This window comes from Grammomys surdaster, unplaced genomic scaffold (assembly GCF_004785775.1).
Source record: "Grammomys surdaster isolate TR1022 unplaced genomic scaffold, NIH_TR_1.0 132, whole genome shotgun sequence".
Classification (NCBI taxonomy): domain Eukaryota; kingdom Metazoa; phylum Chordata; class Mammalia; order Rodentia; family Muridae; genus Grammomys; species Grammomys surdaster.
In genome coordinates, this window is record NW_021604590.1 from 4,486,490 (window position 1) to 4,512,407 (window position 25,918).

General features: G+C 37.8%; 1 protein-coding gene across 1 annotated transcript in view; it reads right to left on the reverse strand.

Moving 5' to 3' along the window:
• Positions 1–25,918, reverse strand: part of L3mbtl4 (L3MBTL histone methyl-lysine binding protein 4) — a 318,439-nt gene that overhangs the window by 240,198 nt on the left and 52,323 nt on the right. The window contains exon 9 of the mRNA XM_028762233.1: positions 23,898–24,008. Coding sequence (XP_028618066.1) covers positions 23,898–24,008 — 111 coding nt within the window. The remainder of the gene's footprint in view (positions 1–23,897; positions 24,009–25,918) is intronic.

The window sequence follows — 25,918 nt, forward strand, 5'->3', positions numbered from 1 at the left end:
TATCAACAAAACTGCCTCAAATGACTGAGTGCACAGAGCCCATTGGTAGAACACATAGGTAGAATCGCCAGCCACAAAGTCAGTAAAATATCCCAAGAAAGGAAAGCTGAAGGGCTGGACCAGGCATTGACGTCCAGTGGGAGATCTCTGTGACACTTTTGGAGATAACAATAAACTATACTTTAGCATAAAGGATTACAGCTTCAGCACCAAATTGGCTTGTGGGTCATAAAGACGAAGCATAATGAACAATATAAGTGAGGTTTGTATCTCTGGGTTCACACTACCATACTTAGGGGCCCAAGAGCAGCTAAAAGTTTCAAGAATATTTGACAAGAATATTTGGGCAGAATTGGCAAAACTGTCTGAAAAAGGGATGGGCTAATCACACTCTGGCAGCAGGGAACTGCCAGCATAAGTCATTAATGGAAACTCAAGGACACAAAGGAATGGCAGATGGGTGAAGAGCACATTCATAAAGGCTAGAATGAAAACCTCTCGAGGGCAGAAGCAAAGCATCATGGTACAAATTGTTTTAACATCTGGAGATCTAGGCAGAAAGGAGGAGTATGGGGATCATGGTGAATGAGCTGTAAGAGTATTTTGTATGATATAAATCAATTAAGAATTTTGGGTAGGGGGAGGTCTATTTACTGAGCAAGTTGAAAACACCATGTTCAGAAGACCTGGCAACTTCTTCTAGCACCACCTGCCAGAAAAACCCACATCATTGGCTAAAAGGGAGAGAGGTTAACCTGGGTCTTGGGATAGCTTTTGACAGAGAAGTATGCCAAGCTGGAGACACAGTCTAGACTCTTTCTGCTGCTGGCAGTGCTTGACATTACTGTTATATTATTTTAAGAGAAGGAGAATATTATTACTGGAAGATCACTAGCAGCCATTACTGTTCAGAATAGCATTTATTATCCATTATGCATCCATTACTACTCTCCAGTCCTACTGTTTGTCATATGTTATTAGTATAATGGCCTCATAATGGGCTCTGATTCTTTGACAGTATTGAAATTCTACCATGATTCACTATGTCAATATTTCAGGGAAGAAAGCATAATCTACAATGAAATAATGTGTGATTTAAATCACCCAAATTTTATATAATCCTTAATCATGTTTATAATAATCATTTTGCTTATTAAAGATACACTAGTAGCACAAAGCCACCAATGAGTAGTATCTCATGTGGCCTAAAAATAGGTACTTTTGGAAAGGGATATGTTGGTTAGTACAAAGACTAATGCATATTTGTTTTCAATAGACTGAATGCAGTAAATAATAAATGTTTATTTACCAGCCAAACTATCAGTATATTTTTATTCATGACTCATACTTATTCAAATGCTTGAGAAGTACCGTGAGAAGTCAGCGAATGAACTTCTAGGAAAGGGTGGCAGATTAGAAGCTGTTTCCTCATGATATAATGAGTGAGAAGTGTCAGTTTAACCAATAGACTCTATCCCAAAGAGAGAAAGGCTGGAAGAACACCAGCAATCACAAAGGTGGTGGCTGGACTCTAGAAACTGATACAGAAATATAAGGGGGACATGGCAAACATGAATCAGTAGTGCATGGTTCTGAAAGTGAGGCTTTCTGGCTAGAGGAGAGAAAACTGGAAAGAGGAGGCATCCAAGTGGTGAGTTAGATACTCTGCCAAAAGCCAAAAACCAAAAACCAAAACAAGACAGACAAAAAAGAAAAACTGGAAGCACTCATTTCATAGAGACCCACAAATCTTGTAGGCTAATGATTAATTAGGGGATCAAATGAGACATTTTCTCTACCATCACAGCTCAGTTTTCAACATCAGAACCAATTTCTCAGGTTCCACATCTTCTATGGTTGTAGCCAGGTATCATAAGGAGATGAGATCTATTATTGAAGAGTGAGCTACTTGGGAGCATGGTAACCAAGAACAATCACAAGTCAGGTGACTCAGAGGCAACCTACCACAATGCCTGTGTAGAAGGGGGCTGCATGAGAAATGCATGAACTACAGAGCTCTGGAGTAAGTGAGTCTAAGCACCCCCAGGGTACACTGGTAAAAATTAGTCAAGTACTGCTCCTGGCATACAAAAGAGAGAACCCCCTAAGTGATTGCCTAGTATTGAGCAGCCACACTTGACTACTCTGGGTTCAGCACTAGATTGAACAGAATAAACAAAATGTCTCCAACTTTAATGAATACCTATAGTAAAACTGAGTCCTTCATACATGACTTACCATTCTATCTGATATCAAAAATTATATATGAGGTTTGATATGCGTGTGCCTATTACCGTCCCTCTGACATTAGAGAAGGAAGAGTCTTTAGACTCACCTAAGATTCTAACCATTCAGTCTTTGCCTCTAACTCTATGTAATCCTGCCTGAGCCATGTGTGTTTTAGGGACATTAAGAATATATAGGAGGTGACAGATTAACTGCAGTTAACCTAATGTTAGAGCTTTTGTGAGTCACAGACCCACCTACACTGTGGTGGGAATTTTGGTAATTTCAGTCACCCACACCTCTATCAATAAACCTAGTAAACTCATCAGATCACCAAGATTGACCCAGACACAACTGTTTCTCTGATCTGTTAGCATCCAGTCTGGGGCAAGGAGGAATTTCTCCAGGAACTGTCATATAAAACTACCCCTTCCATTACATAGGCTCCTACATTTAAACAAACATGGAATGATATGTTTCAAATCTGGAAAGTAAATACCTGCCAGCCAGTATTGATACATCCAGCAAAGTTATCCTTTAAAGTTGATATAGAAATAAGACATTTCTTCAAGACTAACACAGACTAGGGCAGCCCATGCTTATCAAGACAGAATGGGAGAATTTATTGAAGGAGTTCTACACAGAGACAATGGTCATCTCAATAATTAGAACCCAGAGAAGAACAGGCTGTGAGGGTAGAAAGGAGAAAGAAGAACTGAGGGAAAAGAAACCAATAAAGGAAGCCAGGTTCTCCCTAAAATGAACGTGGCATAAAGGAAAGGAAAGAAAAGAAAAGAAAAGAAAAGAAAAGAAAAGAAAAGAAAAGAAAAGAAATCAAACAACCAACAAAGTTACAGGAATCAGTATACTCCTCAGTAAGGACTACTCACACATGTAAAGAGTTTTAACTCTCCAGTTAGAGTCAAAGATTACCTGCTCAAATCATGAAACAAGTCTAATTGTTGTCTTCAAGAAATACAATTCATTGGCAAAAAAAAAAAAAATACAGACTAAGAGTAAAGAAGAGCAGGAGGGAATGGAAGTGGGTGACTCAGCAGTTAAGAGCTCTGGCTGCTCTTGGAGAAGACCTGGGATTCATTTCACCAGACACATGGCTGCCTACCACCATTTGTAACTCTAGTTCTAAGAGATCCCGTGCCCTCTTCAGGGGCACTGCATACTCATGATGTATAGACATACATTCAGGCAAACACTAGAAGTCAGTCTTTCACTAGCAGCCTTCAGATGAAGGTGTAGAACTCTCAGCTCTGCCTGCACCATGTCTGCCTAAATTCTACCATGCTCCCACCTTGATAATAATGGACTGAACCTCTGAACCTGTAAGCCAGTCCCAATTAAATGTTGTCCTTTATAAGACTTGCCTTGGCCATGGTATCTGTTCATAGTCATAAAATACTAAGACAGTAGACTTAGAGGTGAAATTAAAAGAGATAAAGAAAGAAAACATACTAGTAATGGGAACTAACCTATCAAAAAGTTCTAACAATTATAAAAATATATACACTGCAAATTGTGAAACCTAATTTTATAAAACAAGCACTAATACACATAAAAAGACAGATAAGTTCTAACTATCTCAATATGCCATTTTTATTAGTGGGTATTTCAGACTAACTCAAGTAAGAGTCTTTAGGGTTAATTTTTTGACCAAATGAACCATGCAGACATTCACAAAATATTCCACCAGAAAGTGGCAAAAATACACAGTCTCCTCAGAAATCCATGGAAATTTCTCTAAAACAGATCTCAGAGCCAGAGTTAATAGTATACCTTAAGGTCACTTACGATGACTTCTATCCTGCTATGCACTTGGTCTGTTTATTTAACCTGTCTTTAAAGAGTAAGAGTAATAATCAAGGATACCTGCCTTGAATTTTCCATGTAATCAGCTTCTACAAGCTAAGCTAATGTATGGCTTTAATCTTAAATTATGTACCTTTTCCATGCACCTGACCTAAATAGCAAATGCATGTGTATATGTATAGATGTTATGATAATCATTGGCTCAAAACAAATAGGTTGGAAATGGCCTTATTCAACAAATATTCACAACAAATATTATGGATATTAGTATATCCATAAGTGTTATAACAGATCTTATTTAAGCAAGTGTTCATTTGCAGGTACTTAGTGCTTTGGAGTCAGTTGGAGTAGATAATATAAATTCTTATAAAACTCTGATAAGAATTTTTGTTGAGTATCCCTTATTCTTTCCCTAGGTGATGTTTTCTGTGCTCTACAATAAAGACAAATCAAAGGCCATTGTTAAAGACAGTTAGACATTACCCAGACATCAAGTCACACAGACAATAATAGAGGCACAAATCAGATTCCAGGAATGAATGACAGAGGAGCCAGACATCACAAACTAAAGGCAAATGGAAGACATAAGAAAGCAAGTAGAAACTTCAAACTTGGTCAAATTAATACCAGGGGAAGTACTGAATTTTCTTTCTTTAATTGGACACCAACACAATTTGATGCTTCTGAGGTTCTGATCAGTGGGCTTAACTATATAAATAGCCATACTAACAAAAGTTATCTTCTGGTTAACACACAGTCACCATCAAAATTTAAGTTACATTCTTCATAGAACAGAAAATAGCTTTTAAAATTATATGTAAGTACAAACAGACCAAATAGACAAAACAATCCTAAGCACACAAATTAGTGGTAGTTGTAGCTTGAAATACTTGGTTTCAAACTATACCACAAAGCCATGATGACAAAACTGTACATTATCTGTATAAAAACAAACACATAGAATGATTGCAAAGAAACCATAAAAAATAAGCACTGTGGTTATCACTGCCCCCTCCTCCTCTTTCTCCTCCTCCTCCTCCTCCTCCTCCTCCTCCTCCTCCTCTCCCTCCTTCTTCTCCTCCTTCTTCTTCTTTGAGCAAGGTATCAAAAATATACATTGGAGAACTGATAATCCTTTCCAGAAATGGTGACAGGAAAATTGGATACCAATATACAGAAGATTAAAAGTAGATTTTTATCTCTCACCCGGTACAAAATCAAATCAAAATGGCTCAAAACCTTAATGTAAAACCTGAAATCCAACCTGTCATAGGAAAGCATGAGGGGAAAGCACTTCAAAATATAGGCATATGCAAAGACTTTTTGAAAAGCACTCCAATGGATCAGGAAATAATTGCAAAAAGGGACAAAATGGAATGGCAGGAAATTTAAGTTTACAGGGAACAATGAATATAGTCAGTGGAATTAAAAATAGACCAGATTGTTGCCAATTATAAATCTCATAGGATATTAGTATCTAAAAGTCAATGAAGAACTCAAAAAATTAAACCTGAAAATCACATATCATCCCATCAGTAAACAAGCAAATGATTTGAGGTAATGGTTCTCAAAAGAAGAAACACCACCAGCCAATAAATATGGGGAGAATGTTGGTGGTTCTTAAATCAGCATTGATACATAAATCAAATCTGCAGTTAGATCTAGTCTTACCCCAGTCAGGATGGATGTCATCAAGAAAACAACAAAAGTCTACCTGTGAGAGTGCGTGGGAAAGAACCCTTACATATTGCTGATGGGAATGTAGACTTGTACAGTAACTATGGAAATCAGTGTCAGCGTTCATCATAAATCTAAAATTAGGATCACCATATGATCCAATTATAGCACTTCTGAGTATATACCCAAAGGAATCTGAGTTGGCATATCATAATGCTTATTGTAGCATTACTCATAAAGAAATCAAGATAGAGAACTTATGTAGTTGCCTCATGTGTAGGATGTGTGTGTGTATGTGCATGTATTTGTGCATGTATATACATATATATTGTGAAAATAGAAAAACAATTATGTCCTGTGGTTGTGGGAAGAAGGTGTCTAGAAAGAGAGAAGAGAGAACAAGAGAGGGCATGAGTATATAAGACAGTTCATCCCCCCATATGTCACAATATATAATAATAAGCATGTTATCTTACATTCCCTAATAAAAAGTAATACTGACTATTGTGAATTGGCACTAGAAACCCAAAAGTACTTGGCTAATTAAGAGAGAACATGTCCTCCTTCCACTTGCTTGCATTCTGGTGCCAAAAAATAAAAGTGGAGCTATAAAACTATTTGCCCACACTGGCCTGGCACTCGGGTAAGGCAATTTTCCCTAACCTTCTTGTCCTCCATTAAATCTCTCCAGTCTTCACCTGAGTCTTACAGCAGCCTGCTTGCACGAAGCCTTCCACCCACTCCAACTTAATTCACTGGAGACTCTTACCTGCTGGTGCAGAGACTGATATCCCCCCCCTTTATCCCTGTATCTCCAGACTTATCCTTTGAATTACTGCAGCCCCATTGCAAGAGTCCCTCCTTTTGCCACACCTCACTGCCCTAGGGAGTTGACCTCTTGGTATAGATCCAGTCCTTCTTGTTCTTTCCCACAGCCCCTCTCAGCCTTTCCACCTAGCCCATCTCTACTTCTTTCTCCCACCCACTGCTCTACTAAAGCTCTCTGAGCCAGGGAGCCTGCACTCACCACACTTGCCCAGGGTCCTGAGAGGACAACAGTGACCTGAGTACAGATACCCATCTAAAATATTCCAGATAACATAAAAACATCAAGAAATACCTCGAAGATTATAACTTCAGATGCTTATACTCCAGCATAAAAACAAAACATAAACATGAACAGTTCAGATAATGTCCTGTCTTAGTCAGGGTTTGTATTCCTGCAAAAAACATCATTGACCAAGAAGCAAGTTGGGGAGAAAAAGGTTTATTCTGCTTACACTTCCATGATGCTGTTTATCACCAAAGGAAGTTAGGACAGGAACTCATACAGGGCAGGAACTTGGAGGCAGGACTGATGCAGAGACCAAAGAAGAGTGCTGTTTACTGGCTTGCTTCCCCTGGTTTGTTCGGCTTGCTTTCTTATAGAACTCAAGACTACCAGCCCAGGGATGGCACCACCCACAGTGGCCCCTCCCACCCTTGATCATTAATTGAGAAAATGCCTTAGGGCTATATCTCATGGAGGCATTTCCTAAAGAGAGGCTCCTTTCTTTGTGATAACTACAGCTTGTGTCAAGTTGACATATAAAACCAGCCAGTACAGTACCTCTACCAGGGCCCACTAATCTTGCTATAATAGGCCCTGAAATTTTTCATAATAGCTGAATCAAAAGAAAACTACTTTAAATAGTGACTATGAATATGTTCAAGGACCTTAAAGAGTATATGAATAAATCCCTCAGTGAACTCTGCAAAAACACAAAGAAACAGTTTAATGAAAATGGTTCAAGACATGAAAGTAGAAACAGAAACACACACATACATCCAACCTGAAATAAAACAGGAAATGAAAATTCAGGATGTCAAACCAAAACCTCACTAAGAGAGAATCTCAGATGTTGAAGACAAGATAAACAAAATTGTACCTCGAAGAAAATATTGTATTAAAATCCATGCCCAAAACACCAAAACATCCAAGAACTCTGAAACACTATGAAAGTAAAAAGCAATGAATAATAGGGAAATAGAAAAGAGACAAAATATAGATCAACAGCACAGAAAATATCTTAACAAAATTTAGAAGAAAATTTTCCCAACTGAAGGAATTTCTTATCAAGGTACAAGAATTCAGAACACCAAACAGCCAATACCTGAAAGGAAATTCTCCATGGCACATGATAATCAAAACACTAAATGTGCAGAACCAACAAAGAAACAAACAAAAACAAACACACAAACAATAATCAAAATCAAAACAAAACAAACAAAGCACAGAGGTTATTGAAAACTGCTAGGGAAATGAAGATAGAGCAATGAATAAAGTTATAAAGGCAGACTCATTAGAATAACATCAGAGTTCTCAATGGGGAGTCTAAAAAGGAGCCTGGATGCATGTTCCATAAATTCTGAGATAGCACAGATGCCAGCCCTGCCTGGACTACTATATCCTGCCAAATTATAAATTAAAACCAACAGAGAAAAACTGTTTCACAAAACAAAAGTTAAGCAGTATCTGTCTATCAATAGAGTTCAACAGAAAGAACTAGGGGGAAAAATCACTCTGAAGAGGTTAGCCACACCCAGAAAGATACAAACAATTCAACAATCCCATAGCAGTAAACCAACAGGTGGAAAAGGAAAATCCATATCATACAAAGTAACAGAAATCAATAAATACTTCTCATTGACAATTCTCAATATTAATGGTCTCAATTCTAAAATTAAAAACAACAACAAAAACAAAACAAAACGCTGAGGCTAATAGATTAAATTAGAAATCAGGATCCATCTTTCTGCTGCAACACACATACCTCAAAATGAAGGGTAAACCTAACCTCAAGGTAAAGGGATAAAAAAATATTCCAAGCAAATGGACCCAAGAAGCAAGCTTGCATAACTATTTTAATATCTGAACAAAAACATCAACAAATGACTTCAAACCAAACTGATCAGAAAAGATGCGGAAGGACACTACACTCTCAACAAAGGAAAAAAATCCACCAAGAGGACATTGTAATTCTAAACATAAATGCAATAAATACAAGAGCATCCAAGTATATAACAGAAATACTGCTACAGCTAAACTCACATATTGACTCTTCCACACTGGTAGTGGGAGACTTCAGTACTCTACTCTTATCAATAGACAGGTCTTCCAGACAAAAACTAAACAGAAAAATGCTGGAGCTAACTGATATCATATACCAAAAGTATCTATCTTAGTTAAGGCTTTCATGTCTGTGAAAAGACACTATGACCAAGACAACACTTACAAGGACAACATTTAATTGGGGATGAATTACAGGTTCTGAGGTTCAATCCATTATCATCATGGTGGGAAACTTGACAGCATCCAGGAGTCATGGTCCTGGGGATACTGAGAGCTCTAAATCTTGTTCTGAAGGCAAACAGGTGAAGACTGTGTCACAGGCAGTTAAGAGGAGGGTCTCAAAGCCCATCCCCACAGTGACACACTTCCTCCAACAAGGCCATCCCCACTCCAACATTTGCAGCACTTGTCCTAACAGTGGCACTCCCTGGGCCAAGAATATTCAATCCACCACAGTATCTAACAGATAATCATATTTACAGAATATTTCATCAAACTACTAAATATATATATATTCTCTCAGCACCTTTAGGAACTTTCTCCAATATGACTATATAATCTGGGACAAAGGAGATCTCAACAGATATGCGAAAACTGAAATAACACTCTCCATTTGGTATCATAACAATGGATTAAAACTTAGTATCAACAACAACAAAATACTATAGGTATTCATGGAAACTGGACAACTCACTATCAAATGAAAATGGGTTGAGTCCAAAACTGAGAAGAAAATTAAAACCATGTTAGAATTGGATGAAAATAAAAGTAAAATAGAACAAACTCAAACCTATGTGATACAAAGAAATAGTTCTTAAAGTTAAGTTCATAACTTCAAGAACCTACATGAAAAAAATTAGAGAAATCACATACCAGTAACTTTTTTTTTTTTTTTTGGTTTTGGTTTTCGAGACAGGGTTTCTCTGTGTAGCCCTGGCTGTCCTGGAACTCACTCTGTAGGCCAGGCTAGCCTCGAACTCTCAAACTCAGAAATCTACCTGCCTCTGCCTCCCAAGTGCTGGGATTAAAGGCGTGCACCACCACCGCCCGGCTCACATACTAGTAACATAATAGCACATCTGAAAGCTCTAGAAAAAAAAATGACCCAAAGGAAAAACAGCAAGAAATAATCAAACTCAAGACTTAAATCAACAAACCAGAAACAAACAAGCAATATAATATGAAGATCCAATGAAAGGAAAGGTTGATTGTTTGAGAAAATAAATAAAAGACTGGTAAAACCTTAGTCAATTTAAGAAAAAGACAAAGAGAGAAGATCCAAATTCATAAAATTAAAGATGAAAATGGGACATTACAGTAGATACTGAGAAAATTCAGAGAATCATAAGTCCATATTTTAAAAGTCTATACTCCACCAAACTATAAATCCTAAAAGACATGGATGAATTTTGTGAAACATACAGCCTACCAAAGTTAAAGCACAATCAAATAAGCAATGTAAAGAGACTCATAACTCCTAGTGAAAAAGAAGCATTAGTTAAAAGTCCCTCCAGCTAAAAAAAGGTCCAGGGACAGATGGATTCAATGCAGCATTCTACCAGATTTTCAAAAATTAGTGCCAATACTTATCAAATTATTTTGCAAAAAGAGAAACTAAAGAAATGTTTACTAATTATTTGAACAAGGCAATTATTACCCTGATACCTAAGTCACACAAAGACCCAAAAAACAGTAAAATTATAGAATAATATCCCTTGTGATTATAGATGCAAAAATTCTCAAAATACTGACAATTTAAATTCAGAAACACATCAAAAAGATTATCCAGTATGATAAAGTTGGCTTCATCCCAGAGATGAACCAGTAAAAGCAACCATATAAACAAACTGAAACATAAAATCACATGGTTATCTCGTAAGATTTGAAACAACAGATCTTTGAAAAAATCCAACACCTCTTCATGACAGAAGTCCTGTAGGGATATACCTCAACAAAATAGATATGGTTCACAGTAAACCCACAGCCAGCATCAACAAAATAAATGGAGAGAAACATTCTAATAAAATCGGGAAGAAAACAAGGATGTCCACTCTCCATAACTATTCAATATAGTGTTTGAAGTCATAGATGGATCAATATAACAACTGAAAGGATGCAAACAGAAAAAATAAAAGCCTAAGTATTTTCATTTGAAGATGATATGATTTTTATATATGAAGGGCCCTAAAATGGTCACCAGGAAACTTGTATACTTTCAGTTATGTATCAGGATACAAAATTAACACAGAAAAAAAAATCAATAGCCTTTCTATATAAAAAAAATGTTAAACTAAAAAAGAAATCAGACAAATAATACCTTTCATAATAGCCCCCCACCAAAAAAATCTTGAAATAACCCTAACAAAGCAAATGAAAAAATTTTATAATAAAAATCCTTAAAATGCTAAAGAAAGAAATTTAAGAAGACACTAGAAGATGAAAAGATCTCCCATATTTGTGGGTCAGTAGGATTAATATAGTAAAAATGGGCATTCTACAGAAATCTTACTAATTCAGTACAATCGCCACCAAAATTCTAACATAGTTCGTTTTGAAAGGATAATCTTCAGCTTCATATAGAAATACAAAACAGAGAACAAAGACACACACACACACACACAGCCCAATAACAACAACAATACCGCCCCTCCCAGGATAGATGAAACAATCCTGTACAACAAAAGGACTGAATGTACTATCATCAATGATCTCAAATTGGACAAGAGATGCTACAGTAATAAGAGCAGCCTGTTTTACAATGGTATTTGCATTAAAGGAGGCACGTTGATCAATGAATTCAAACTGAAAACATTGTAAGTCCATGTACTTATAGACAACTGACTTTTTATAAAGAAATCAGAAACACACACTGGGAAAAGACAGCACCTTCATTAAATGATGTTGTTCAAACTGGATGACTATATGTAAAAAATAGATCCACATCTATCACCTTACACAAAACTCATTTCAAATGGATCAGGGACCCCTATACAAGACCAAATACCATGAATCTGATAGGAAACAAAATGGAGAATATTCTTATATGCATTGGCAGCAGAAAAGACTTTCTGAACAGGATTCCAGTTACACAGGCTCTCAGAGCAACAATTAATGAATGGGACCTCATGAAACTGAAAAGCTTTTCTATGGCAAAGGACACCATCATTTGGAAAATTCAGCAGGCTATAGAATGGGAAAATATCTTCACCAGTTGCATACCTAAGAAAAGTGTTAGCATCTAAAATATATAAAGAAATAAAATCTCTGAAGATTAAGAAAATGAATAGACCAATTAAAAATGTGATACATAACTAAGCCGAGAGTTTTGAAAAGATGACACACAGATGGCTGAGGAACCTTTAAGGGAGTGTTCAACATCCTTTGCCATCAATGAAATACAGGTCAAAACCATGTTCAGATTTCATTTTATGCAAGTCAGAAGTGCTATAAACAATATAAACAATGACAACACATGCTGTCAAGACTATGCGGAAAGGGGGAAATGTATTCATTGTTAAGGAGAGTGCACACTTGCACAGCATTATGGAAATCACTGTCATGGGTCATCAGGAAGCTGGGACTAGATCTACCTCAAGATTCAGCTCTGCCACTCTTAAGCAAACACAAAAAGTTGCCTACTTTCTGTTATAGAGATACTTACTTGCTCATCCATGTTCATGTTGCTCCATTAACAACATCCAGAAATTGGAAATAATCTACATGCCCATCAACTGGTTACTAGATCATGAAAATGGGGTATGTTTACACAGTGAGGTATTATTCAGCTCTTATGAAAAATAGAATTATGAAATTTGCAGGTAAGTAGATGGAGCACTGAGGGGAAAAATCATGCTCAGTGAGGTGATCCAAACCACCAAAAGTCTAATATTGTATATTTTATCTTTTATGTGGAATGCTAGCTTTTAAGCCTTGGATACATATGCTACAATTTAGATACTCACAGAGGTTAGGTTGAACAAGGTATTGGGAGAAAGGGATAAGCTCCCAAGGAAAGAGTAAGAGAGTATATTATTATCAAGAGACAGGGGAGAGTGGGATGGGAGGATTAAATAGAAAGTAGATGGGGAATAAGGTAAGGGAGGGAGGGTGGAGAGGACAACTCCACTAACGGCCATTTGACAGGCTAAATGGAAACCTGCTAGTGTTAAATTGTCATAAACTATATACATACAAAAAAGGAATATAAATGGAGCCATCAAACAATGGGGGAGACATGTCCCAACTAGACATCTTATGCTACAAATGAATGTTCCATTGACAGGAATGAGTTATATCATGTTGAGTCATTGGCCAAAGAGGCTCAAAAGAACCCCCAAATATCACAGGCTATTGTGAAGGTTATTGTTTACTCTCCACAAACTGATGGAGAGATGGCGTTGGTATTGTGTGGTGAAACCGTACAACACATATGTATCTCATCCAGCATAGAGGTACAGAGCCTGATTAGAGGCTTCACAGCTACTGAGTACTGTCCGTGGTCCTGAAAGGTACCCTGCATGCTACAGGAGAATCATGGTCACTGACCTAACTACAAGGGCACTGACTCTTAACAATGACCCGCCAGTGAGGTATGCAGGTGCAATGGTGAAATGAATGTTGTCAAGATAATCAACCACTCCTCGATTAGACTACAGGTTTGCTCCGTTAGATGGAACCCATGCCTGACACAGCAAGGGTAGCCAAGATCCCAAGACTTGAACCATGAACCTAGGGGTGAAACACAAAATATTATTGTTCTTTTAAAGGAAAATAGGGGGGGACATTCTGCTTTACCCATAATTCAGTGCCTCGCCCAGCCCTCATGAGAGAAGCTTCTTTTTATAGTAGATGAGAAATAGTGTGGAGACACAACTGGACAATGTGCATAAAATGAGAGACTTTGGAGCACTCAGATCAGGTATCTACAAAGAAGAGGAGATGGAAAGACTGTAAGAGGCAGCAGTGATGGAGAACTCCAAGAAAACAGTGTCTTCCAGACACAGTGAGACTGATGCATATATAAATACACAGAGACTGTAGCAACAGCCACAAGGCCTGCATAGGTTCAAGCCAGGAAAGGTGCCAGCTCTCAGAGGGAGAAAGATACAGGCTCCCACTCCATACCAAGAAGCTATCAGTGATGGATACCTGCTGGCAGAGGAAAAATTAATTTTCTCCAATAGAGTCTCACTGGGTATATTAACCACACTGATGGGTAGGCCCTATGCCCAGGAGTAGTTGGCCAACACAGAAAGAACTCAGAACTATTTTTATAGACTTTTTGTCTTATTTTGCTTTGCTTGGGTGTTTTCTGTTTTGTCTCTAGCTTGTATATTTATTTTCCATTTTTGTAGACGTTTTGGTGTATGTATGTATGTATTTTAGGTTTAGTTTATTTTTTTTAAGAAATGAGAAATAAGGCTTAGAAATGGTATATGGGGAGACAGAAAGGATCTGGGAAGAGAAAAATGAGATAAGAATATATTCCATAAAACATTTTAATAACAAAGAGTGATAAAAATATTAAAAATCTTATAAAGAAATAGGGAAAATGTAGAATGTACTGTCAGATAGTCTTGAGAATGGAAGCTGAATTCATATGAGAAGAGAGTGAATTTCTTTAGGCAGGTACAGAAAAAATAGCAATGTAGACTAGAGTATGGCTCCAGAAGTTATACTGACCACCAATTATACTGACTTTCCTCTTTCCCCTGAGGATGGGAAACAAGGCCATATGAAAGAAAAGGCTGAAAGAATATGGTGGGAGATTCCTTCCTTGGATTGATTTGGGAAATGGGGTTCAATGACAAGCTTAGATTCCTTGAACTTAAGTGAAATGAAATGTAAGACCTCTCTGAATGATCTTTGACCTGTCTCTCACTCAATCAAGGTGCTGAAGTTATGCTTACAGTGAGAATTTCAAATCGATAGCTACTTCATTACTATGGCAAAAATTATCATCCCCATGAAGTAAGGACTCTAAGAAGACTCTCAAAGGAAGACAGGTGGCAATTGTCTTGTACGGAATTAAAAGAGATGGGTTTGTTCTTGTTTTGTTTCTCATCCCTTTGTTCAATACAAGATTTGATCAGGTAACCCAAACTGGACTTGAACTTGAGGTCCTTCTGTGTTAGGCTACAGAAAGATGTTTGTACCATCATGCTTGGCTGATGTGTAGATTGCTTGTGCAACAACATAGAACTCTGCCTCCAAATGTACTGATCTTGAATGGATTTAAAATTACCTATTTATAGCTTGCATACACAATAGTTCCATAGATCTATTTAGATTTCAAGGTTCATTTAAATGCTATGTTCGTATAAAACTGAACCCACCTCTGTATGTTAGTGAAAGCCCATCTGCTGCCCTTGCAAAGCTAGGCTGTGCTCTGGAACAGGAAGTCTATTTTTCTTGTCTTGCATCAGTTGAATGATTCCGAAATCAGGATGTACCTGACAGTCAATGTTCTAACACTGCCAGTAACAGAAGTCAGCTATCAAATCTTTGTCATCTCTCACAAGGCTGCTGCGTGCAGCCAGCTCTTCAAGAATAAATATTGACAATTTCATGATCAAAAAGAACAAAGTTGTGAATGAATTATCACTGTCAACTTGAATAGGAAATTGTTAAAAATAAGTAAAGAGTCACTGGTCAGCAGTTCATGTTTTCTATTTTCCTCCAAATATTATAGTCATCTATTAACATGATACGATGCCAGGACCAGACTAGGTAGAATCTCCTAGAGTGCAGCGAATGTCAGCTGGTTTTGGCAAATGCGATGGGAAGATTCTGAATCGTGGAATCAAGGAAACCATGTGGTCCAGCTTATATATTAAAGATCCTGATAGAACTTTTGAGTTGTGTGGATTGTGTTCCTGAGCACAGCCAACTTTCTAAGGGCAGAAGTTGGGCTTTCACTAATATACAGAGGTGGGCTCAGGTTTATATGAACATAGCATGTAAATAAGCCTTGAAATCTAAATGGGTACACAGCCACTCCCATTCAGAGAATTGTAGTTATCTAGATAATAGATGCTGTTAGCTTTCACTGGGGTGGCAAGCATGGCTGGATATTGAAGAAGTGGTGCTCGGGATGCCTTACGTAGAGTTAGAATATGGCATGTGTGGTGCTTGGCTGTGTATGAGAACCCTGAAACATGCAGATGTTAATAACACTCTTTGTTTGTGTGTTTGTTTGGGTAATTAAGCAGATGAGGCTGTCATTAATTGAGAACACCTAGGTGAGATTCAGGTTTGTAGAAGATTTTAGCCTAGAAAACATTACCTTTAAAAGCATAAGAGGTATTAAATAGCACTAAAATATATGACTGTAGCCCTGGGAAGAGTTACAGCAGTGTCAAATGTCAAAGCAATACACAATTGTTTTCATTTTTATTGAGTATTTTATTTATTTACATTTCAAATGTTATCCCCTTTCCTGATTTCCCCTCCAGAAACTCCCTATCCCATCCCTCCTCCTCCTGCTTCTATGAGAGTGTTCCCCCACCATTCTACCCACTCCCTCCTCCCCTCCCTGACATTTTCCTACAATGGGGCATTGAGCCGTCACAGGACAAGGGCCACTTCTCCCATTAATGCCCAACAAGGCCATCTTGTGCTACATATGCGGCTGGAGTTACGGGTTGCCCCATGTGTACTCTTTGGTTGGTGGTTTAGTCCCTGGGAGTTCTGGAGGGTCTGGTTGGTTGATATTGTTCTTCCTATGGGGTAGCAAACCCCTTCAGCTCCTTCAGTTCTTTCTGTAACTCCTCCTGTGCTCAGTCCAATGGTTGGCTGTGAGCATCCACCTCAGTATTTTTCAGGCTCTGGCAGGGCCTCTCAGGAGACAGCTTCTACTGCAGGAGTTGCCTTTGCACTTGCACTATCCCCGGAAGCAATGGAGACCACAAGATACTGGATATGCTCAGATTATGGGACATCTACTAAAGGCATGGGGCTGTCCCAAGAGAGAATTTGTGTGTACTGAGGGGGCCAGTGCTGGATGAGTGGGGCTTCCAAAGCCCTTTGGGATTCAGTCAATTTCATCATAAGCCCCAGAAGTCAAACATGGAGCTGAAGAACTTGGTGTTTACCATGTTGGATTCCCTGCCCCAGTCATTCCTTATTATGTTCGGAAACATATTTTTATTATAAGAACATTTATTCTGTGTCACTTGTTATAAGTTGGGAGTGTATAGCTTGGTTTTGACATTATAGGAAGTCACAGTTAGACTTGATGTTTTTTTTTTAAGATGAAGTATCACTAGGCAGCCATGGCTGGCCTAAAACTTTCTATGTTGATCAGACCATCCTAGAACTCACAGAAATCCTCACCTGCATCTGTTTACTTAGTATCTTTTTATTAAAGTCATGTGCTTTCATACACAGCTTAAGATTCTGGACTTTTAAAATGTTAGAAATGTTACTGACTGTAGGAATTGTGGTATTGGACCAAATAGATTTCATATTATGATAAGATGATCATAAGCCCATGGCAACAAAGGGTATAAGGGAATAATGGCTTAAAAGTGATACATTTGGGTGTGAGCCAGACAAGGGTAGAGCTATGGTAGCAAAGAGTTTACTATCAACTTGGTGGACTCTAGAGTCACATGGGAGATGGGTCTTTGTGTCTGCCTTGTGGGATCACCTTGGTTTCAGTCATTACATGGATAGAACTCCTGGCTGGGATCCTGGATGTAGAGAATAGGCTCTGAGCAGCAGCAGCATGTATGCATGCATTACTCTCTGGTCCTCACTGCAAATGCAATCTGACCAGCTGCTTCAAACTCCTGCCACCGCGAATTCAAATTCCATGATGAATTCTAACATTGAACTTTAAGCCGGAATAAGCCTTTTCTGCCTTAAGAAACTAAGACATATTATCTCTCAGAGATGTCTCCATCCTGAGCTCCTGGATCCTGTGAAAATGTTACTTTGCACAACAAGAAGGATCCTTAAGGGTGATTAAGAAAAGGCTCTCAACAGAAGAGTTACCCTGTATCATCCAGGAGACCCGTAGAAATCACAATACTGACTATGGCAAGGCAGGAGTGTCAGAGTTTGGTCTGAAGACATCAGTGAACTGCAAGCCTTGTATATAAAGGAACGGGCCATAAACCCATGAACAAAGCAGACACCAGAAGTTAGAAAAAGAGTCTTTTCCTAAACTTTCAAAAGTAGCTGGCCCGACTGACGGTTGATTTTATCACAATAGACTTCTGGCCTAACACAATATAATATTATAAATATGAGCTGTGTAAGGCACTAAATTTGTATTAATTTGTTAAAGTAACAACAGAAACAAAATATCACTACAACTTGGAAATAAATCATGTATTGTCAACTACCTTGTCAAAGAATAAACTCTATGTCTATCACTCTTTTTTTTTTTTTTATAAGAAATGGCACCTGTTTTGGAATGGGCCAGGGAAGTTGGCAATTGTGCCTAGCCAGCCAATCTTGGAGTGGTTTTGTTCGATTATTTACTTTGAGAGATGGGTCCTCCAGTGTAAGAATAGAGTGCTATAGAGCAGGACGTGAGAAGAAGAGACCATGATGAGCATAATGAGTTAAGCATCAGTATTAGGGCATGGAAGATGTCAGAACTGCAGCTGGATGAAAATCACACTTCTAGAAGCCCAGCAGAACAACGGGGGAATGTATAAGTCTCCTCTAAAGTTAAGTCCAGAAAACCCTCTATGTGCTCTGAAGGAGTTCAGTCATCCTACACTGGACCTTGTGGGTAAAGAATGAAAAACTTTGCTGCCAGTAAATCAAGGATTTCATAGTTTTGGAGTAAACACACAGTTTTGAATGAAATGCCAATACTGAGTATAGACAGGCTGACTTATTAGTTTAGGAATGATTAGAATAAAATGAGGTCTTTATTCAAGCACTTATTGGCCCCCAAACACAAATAGCATCAAGTACTTCTATGCAGGTGCATATCTACTTTGCAGATGCATACTCTGTAGCAGTCCTGAGACTCTCTGAGAACCACATACGCCTAGCAGAAAATCTGCAACACCATTGTTTTACTTAAGAAGTTTCTACACACAGACAGTGCTCTGCCCAGAAAGCTGTGAACTGTTCTATTTCTAGTCTAGCTAGCCTTATGACTCAGATGAAGCCTCCAGCCAAACAGTCATGCCAGACACTTGCTTGGTCTCCCAGGATAGCTGGTAACACGGGATGTGCTGGATGCATGAGGGAGCTCCTGAGGAGGCTTGACAGTTCTCCTCTGCTGCAGTCATGCATTTGGCTGTCTGGCCTTTGTTTCTGTTCTAAGTAGAATAACTTTAATAAAAACTGAGAAGGTAACTCTCTCCCTACATTTGAAGGGAAGAATACAGTTCTGGTCAATAGGTGAGTCCATAGCATGAGCGACAGCTCATCATTTTGGGAGCTGGGCTCTATTTACACTGAAAATCCAATTATGGAAGAACTGTTTTGTATCGGGAAAATACATTTCTTTTTACAACCCTGTTATTAATAGCATAACAGACATCATATCTTATAACTCTTTTTTTTTACTGAAAAACATTTAAAACTATATTGAAAGAAAAATATAGGTGTGATTTGGTTCAATAATCAAACAGAAGAAACGGTGCAGGGATGTAAAGCTACCTACACTGCAGATGACAATCCCTTCATCTCATCTTCCTGTCAACACGAACTCTATTAAGACAGGAGCTGGTGGGTTATAACCCACAGGCCAAACAGGGGGTCTGCTGCCATCTGTTCTTGTTCAAGCTACAAGCTAAAAGTAGATCTAGCAAAAAGTATAAGAATATATTGTTACATGGAAGTATTTTGTGGAAACCAGTTGGAGGATCATCCATCCCTTTGGATATCATCTATAAGGACACCAAACACATGGTTTACCACAAGATCACAAGTAAGAAATAGTCACTCTCTGGTGCTTCACAGCAAAGGTTCTTCCCCTAGATTAGAAGCTGGGGCTACAGAATCAGGGTAACAGCATCCTGCACCTTATGCCTACACCTGCTCCCTCAGCTTCATACTCATTACAGGTGGCTGCAATGGCTGTACAGGATGTGAAGGGCAGCCCTGGACTCCTGCTGAGGTAAGCATCATGAGTATTAAAACTGCTGTTCATGGTGATCATGATTCCACTAATGTGTCTTCCCCAGCTGTGACACTCTACCTACTTCAACTTTTCTGGACATTATGGTTGACGGTAATTCATAGTCTCACCAGCTTTAAAAATGATCTTCTCATTAATTGGTCAGAATACTTTTTAAAAGTGTCCCCAGTCTTCTTTCCAAATGAAGACAGTAAACAATTACTGTGACACAACAATGCCTATTGATTATAAGTTTACAACTCAAATAAAAATCATTTTTAAAATCAATTATCTTCTTCTATTCTCGTGTCTCAAAACCATTTCCAGAAATGTGTCCCAGAAAGAAACTTTGACAAGCGGGATGATCTATTCTAGATCTGGTTCCCTCCTTGACAGTTAAACCAGGACTCCAGAGGCCACATACAAGGCAACTGTCAATCAATTAACATTTGCTCACTTACATTTGGACCTCTGTATGTTAATTCACCTAAAGATTCATGGAAGCAAAAGATTTTCAACTCATTAGTCTAATCTAAACTCCAAAATAATCTCTAGTCATGAAAGTGGACAGCTTACCATAAGTTTCCTTGATCAGAGTGTCTTTATTTCACTTAGAAAGACCGCAAATACATCCAGTTAATGTATTAAATATGAAAAGGCTTGCTGAGGAGACTCAATTTATTAATGATTCAGTAGAACTTCCTAAAACATCTATTTGGAATTCATTTATAATTTATTTCACAGCTTAGCTTCAGTTCCCACAGGGCAAATATTTATCAAATATTACTCTGTTCTAAATCCCCCCTTTGTATTTTCTCACAGATGAATATTCTTTGCCCCTGAATACAGTCTAAACTCCCTTAAAGTACCCATCCATCTACTGTAGTTTAATGTGGATTTCCTGATAAGATGACAGTAATGGGTTTTCGGATACAGCAGAGTGCAGTGTGCAGCCAAACAAAAGAATAATTACTAAACATAATGGTTGGCTCCAAATTGAACAAGAAGCAGCAAGTCTATCATAAATATTTATTAGAGAGTAACCACGGTAATTAATAAGTCCAGACATCAACATAAGGGGAATAAAATGTCACCTTAATATCCAATCATGGCAAGTAAAACCTCACCACTGACCTCCTGGAGAGACAGAGTTGGCCAAACAGATAGTCTTAGAATGAAAACCAAATAGTCAGCCTAAGAGTAGAGTGAAATGAGAAGAATGTGACCTTGAATCTGGCTACAGACCATGCATCCCTGAAGTAGTAACAGGGTCTCAACAGCTTATCCCTGCTGCCAGCTAAAGTCAATATATATAACCTTGGCTCTGAGTTTAATTCTCTGAACCTATATTGATGTTCCTTAAGCTCTCTTCATCAACCATAGGGCAGAGACAAAAACTTCTTAAAGAAGTTATTGTGACAATACAGATGTAGCAGTACACTGGATAATACACTGAGCCTAGAGTTCAGAACGATGGCTCATTCCCCAGTGAGTGGTTCTGTCTGGCATTGCAGTGTCTATAACTCCTGGAACCTTTGTCGGTGCGTCCACTACGGTCCTTTCATTTACTACTGTAATAGCTACATATCAGAGAAGCGACATTACCAAACTAACTGCAAAGCTAAGAGGGTCAGAACAAGAGGTCAAACTCAGATCAAGCTGAGGCATTTCTTGACACCTTCTGCAGAATCGGATTTCTAACAGAGGATTAGTTAGGAAAGGAGGGCTGAGAATAAGGAAAAAGTTTACACATATTCAACTGATAGAACCCCAAAGTACACTCAGTGCTCCCCCCTCCTCCACTCCTCTTTTCATGCTGCTAGTGTCTACTATGGGCCAATAATTTAAGAGTACTGGAAAGACACTGGCTTTGTAGGAGAAACATCATAGAATGCTGAGATCAACACACCAATTGAGACATATAGGAATTGCCAAGAAAGGAGATCAAAAAGCTTCAAATACTTTCTCACGAGCCAAAGACCTTCAGCCTGTGTACACAAGAGATCGGAGAAAAATCCAGCCCTCATTTTAATGCCTTTTCTCTGGAGGGACATTTTGAGTTAATACTTTTGACTCTTGTGTTTTGTTAGAAAATGATCAGTTCACAGATCTCCCCTGTACCTCATAGGGCAAGATAAGTATTTACCCATCTGTGGGACTGGCTGAAGGAAGGCAGGGAGTAGAGACAAGTTCTGCCAAAAATAGGCAGCAAGAAAATTGGCCAAGGTTATGTGTGAGACTCAAGATATTTAAATATATTCCAAAACTAGGACCTTTTGGTAGACTGCATGCTATATAAGGTAGCCACTTACAAAACCATATTTTAATTTAACTCTAAAATTCTAAAGGCCTTCTATTATTCCAAAGACCACAGAGATAATAATTATGGCTTTAATACTTTCACAAGTACTGCATATTCTTTTTCCTCCAATAAGGAGAGCTTCCGTGAATTATGAAGAATAACAAGAAAAATGAAATATTGCATTGCAGCGATCGGCTAAATATTTTGCTCAAAAGATTTTAAAATCTCAATGCTGAGATGGCAAATGAGAAATCTAATAAACTCACTCAAGGAGATAAATTTTTTCAAATTATATTTTAAGATAATAAATAGGTTAATTCAAGATGTTCATATAATAAGCTGGCAGCAAATAAGTGGAAGGCAGAATACATTTCTTAGGAATATCAATAAAATATTTCTTTAATAAAATTCTAGATCATTTTTGTATGTTATTAAAACCAAAATGCAATAAATTTAAAATGAAAGCTAGTAACTAAACATGACAATTATAAATGTAAATCTATTTGAGATTTTTTTTTTATTGCAGAGCCAATGTGAGAAGGCATGTGCTGCCACCCCCAGTGCCAGGAAGAAACAATGAGTCAAAATGAGACAAAGATACCACACTTACAATGGAATTTAAGATACAATGTTGCTAGCAAAGTATTATGGGAGACAACAGCTACTTGGTTCATGAACATACTTGTTACTTTGTCAGATGAACAAAGAATCCCACCATGTGTGCTGCTAATATGCAGAGGTACAGCCCCACCCTTACCTCTGAATTTTATCAAACCCATTTACCTGCAACTGTATCAAATGAATTATTCAAATGAAAGATAAAGCAAATGAAGTAAAGTTTCCTTTTAATTGTATCAAACTGACATCAAACAAATAAATTTTTGATATAATGCCTATTTAAATCAGTTTACTTCACTGGTTTTATTACTATGAAAACAAACTGTGCTTGGATAAAAAAAATGTTTTTAACTGTTATTCCTTCCAAAATATAATGAAGTCAAGCTGACAAATGCTTTCTGCTCTCTGTATGAAAAAGACCAAATGATTTTATCTTAGAAAATTCCATTTCAAAGATGTGTCTTCAATAAGAACAATACAGAAATCTGTTCATCAGCTCCTTGATTCAGCTCCAGCTTTTTGGCTACAGTGACCAAAATTCATTTTGGTTTTCTTTATATCCAAAGAAGAAAACAAAGACTCATAGAAATCATGACAATGAGTTCAAGAAAAATTCAATAATGCCAACAAAAAGGAGAAAAAAAAATCCTTTTTTTTTTTTTTTTAAAAAGGAAGAACTTACAGAATGTCCAAGTAGAAATGTCTTAGGAGTCTCAGTCATGGTCCTGTTCTACCCAGAGATTGCCTAATTCACATAAAAATACCCTAAGACATGCAAGGAGAGAAGAAAGCAGCTGTAGGCTTTAAAGCATCACCCTGTAGCTGCTCTGTGAGCTACATGGTCTCTTGTCTCAAGAAAACTATTTCCATCCTCTACTTGAAAGCAGTCATCAAGGCTAGATCCATAATGGCTTTTCTCCACAGAAAAACTTTTCTCCAGTGTAAACCTACTCTGCATTAGAATTAAAAACTGAGGAAGATAAAGGAAACAACAAGATGGGGGAGGTGCAAGAAATACTGGGGAACCGATATAATAAGTAAAGATGTACCTTTACTCTGTAGTCATCAACATCTGCAATGGTAGCCACACGAATTAACCGCGGGTTACGTTTGTCCACAGCTTCCAACTTCATGTTTGGCAAAAAACCATGTGGAGCCCTCTGCAACATCACAGCATAAGAAGTCAGGGAAGCCAACAAGCCAGGTGCCCACTGCTCTGCCCTAGCATCGTGGTGGTGGTGCAAACACACAGATCTTTAACAAAATTGGGATTTAGTTTTAAGAGCATATAGGACTCTATGCACATGCTAAAATCAGCATTATGGAAATCTATTAGTAGAAAGAAAAATTTGGATATTTTTGAGATAACTATATAACACAAAGACAGATTCAGTTATGAATTTTATCAATGATTACATCAAGGTTTGAAAGGTTCTTAACTACAGTCTCTCTATTTGTTTAGATTTTTTCTGAGATCAATATAAAATAGGATTGTTTACTATTTTTGCTGTCCATTTAAACTGTGTGTCTTAAAAGATACTCCATTTATTTAGCACATCACCCAAAAAAGATAAACACAGTGTTTTCTAAATTTAAACTTTAATATACTCTTAAAGAAAAGCTGCTTATGTTTAACTTAGGAAGTCTCTTAAAATCTAACCACGATGTAATTTAAAGACATAAGTTCCTCTTTTACCAACTCACCTATAACTCTAGGTTTGAGTTTTAAAATATTTGGGACCAAGACTCCATAAAGACAAGAATACAAGCAATAAAGGAAATAGGATGGGGAGCTCACTGGGTGTACTAAGAAATGTAGTGGTCAAAAGTGAGACTATTCCAAGAGTTTTTACAGGTTAGCAGAAGGCTTCCCTTCAAAAGCCCTTTCCTGTGAAAAGTGTTCAGCTGACTTTACGGGGAAATAAAATCATACTAAATTCTTCAAGTCTAGCAGTGGCCACAAGAAAATAAAACTCTATTAATGTGTGAGTTATAAATGGTTAGGCCGTTCTCCAGTATCTGGTAAACTTCAGCACAGCTTGTATGCAAGTATATTTCCTTTTGAAAGCATTACTATGCCTACTAAATGGGCTGTCATATAATTAGGTGTCTAAGAAGTTTTCTTTTCTCCCCCAGATTGGTCTCCTCCACAAGGAATGCAATTGTTCCACATTGTAGACGCCAAATGTACATATTTGAGCTGAATCCAAGATAATCCATGACAGAGTCTAGAAGGTTTTGTAGCTAAATATTTCTATCATCTTATTCATTCTCTAGGAAAATCAAATGAAGATTTGGAAAAAGGCAAGAGAGAAAGAGAAGCTACCAGACATTTGGCGCGTTTGCTACTAAAGTTTTGACACCTTGAAACTCCTGTAACCTAGGACCCCAGACTTCATTCTTCTGTGTACCTACATCTAGCCATTAAACCCTCTCTTAGAAAAATAAAACAGTGTTTTGTTTTGAATCTTGTCTGTCACTAGAATGATTAAAGGTAAGCTCTTAATCCCAGAACTTGGGAGTCAGAGATCGCTGTGAATTCGAGGGCATCTTGGTCTACATAGAGAGTTCTAGGACAGTCAGGGCTACACAAAGGACCCTGTCTTGGGGGGAAAAAAAGTTAAGTCGAGTCAGAAGGAGAAAAATCAGAATTTGGAAGAAGTTGGGGTTTTTTTTTTTGTTGTTTGGTTTTGTTATTTTTTTAACATCCACCAATTTAGAACAGAAATATTTCTAAATTATATCACTTCTCTATGTAAAATGTTTTACAAATTAATTTCTACCTAGTTAAGCTCTGAATAAACATGTGTAAACCTGAACCACAAACATCAGTATTCTCATAATTGCTAGAACAAACATTGTCCTCATATAGATAAACCTATGCCCACCAGACTCCACCCACTGTCTCACCTATTTCATTACATAACCACCATTATTCAAACAGTCCCTGACAAAAGCACACAGAAAGTCCAGAGTTCTCAACTCAGTATGCCCAGAGAAATGGGCTTCAAGTTCTCCACCTACAATGGCTGATGAGACATTTCAGGCTAGCATCTCTATGTCCTTCTTT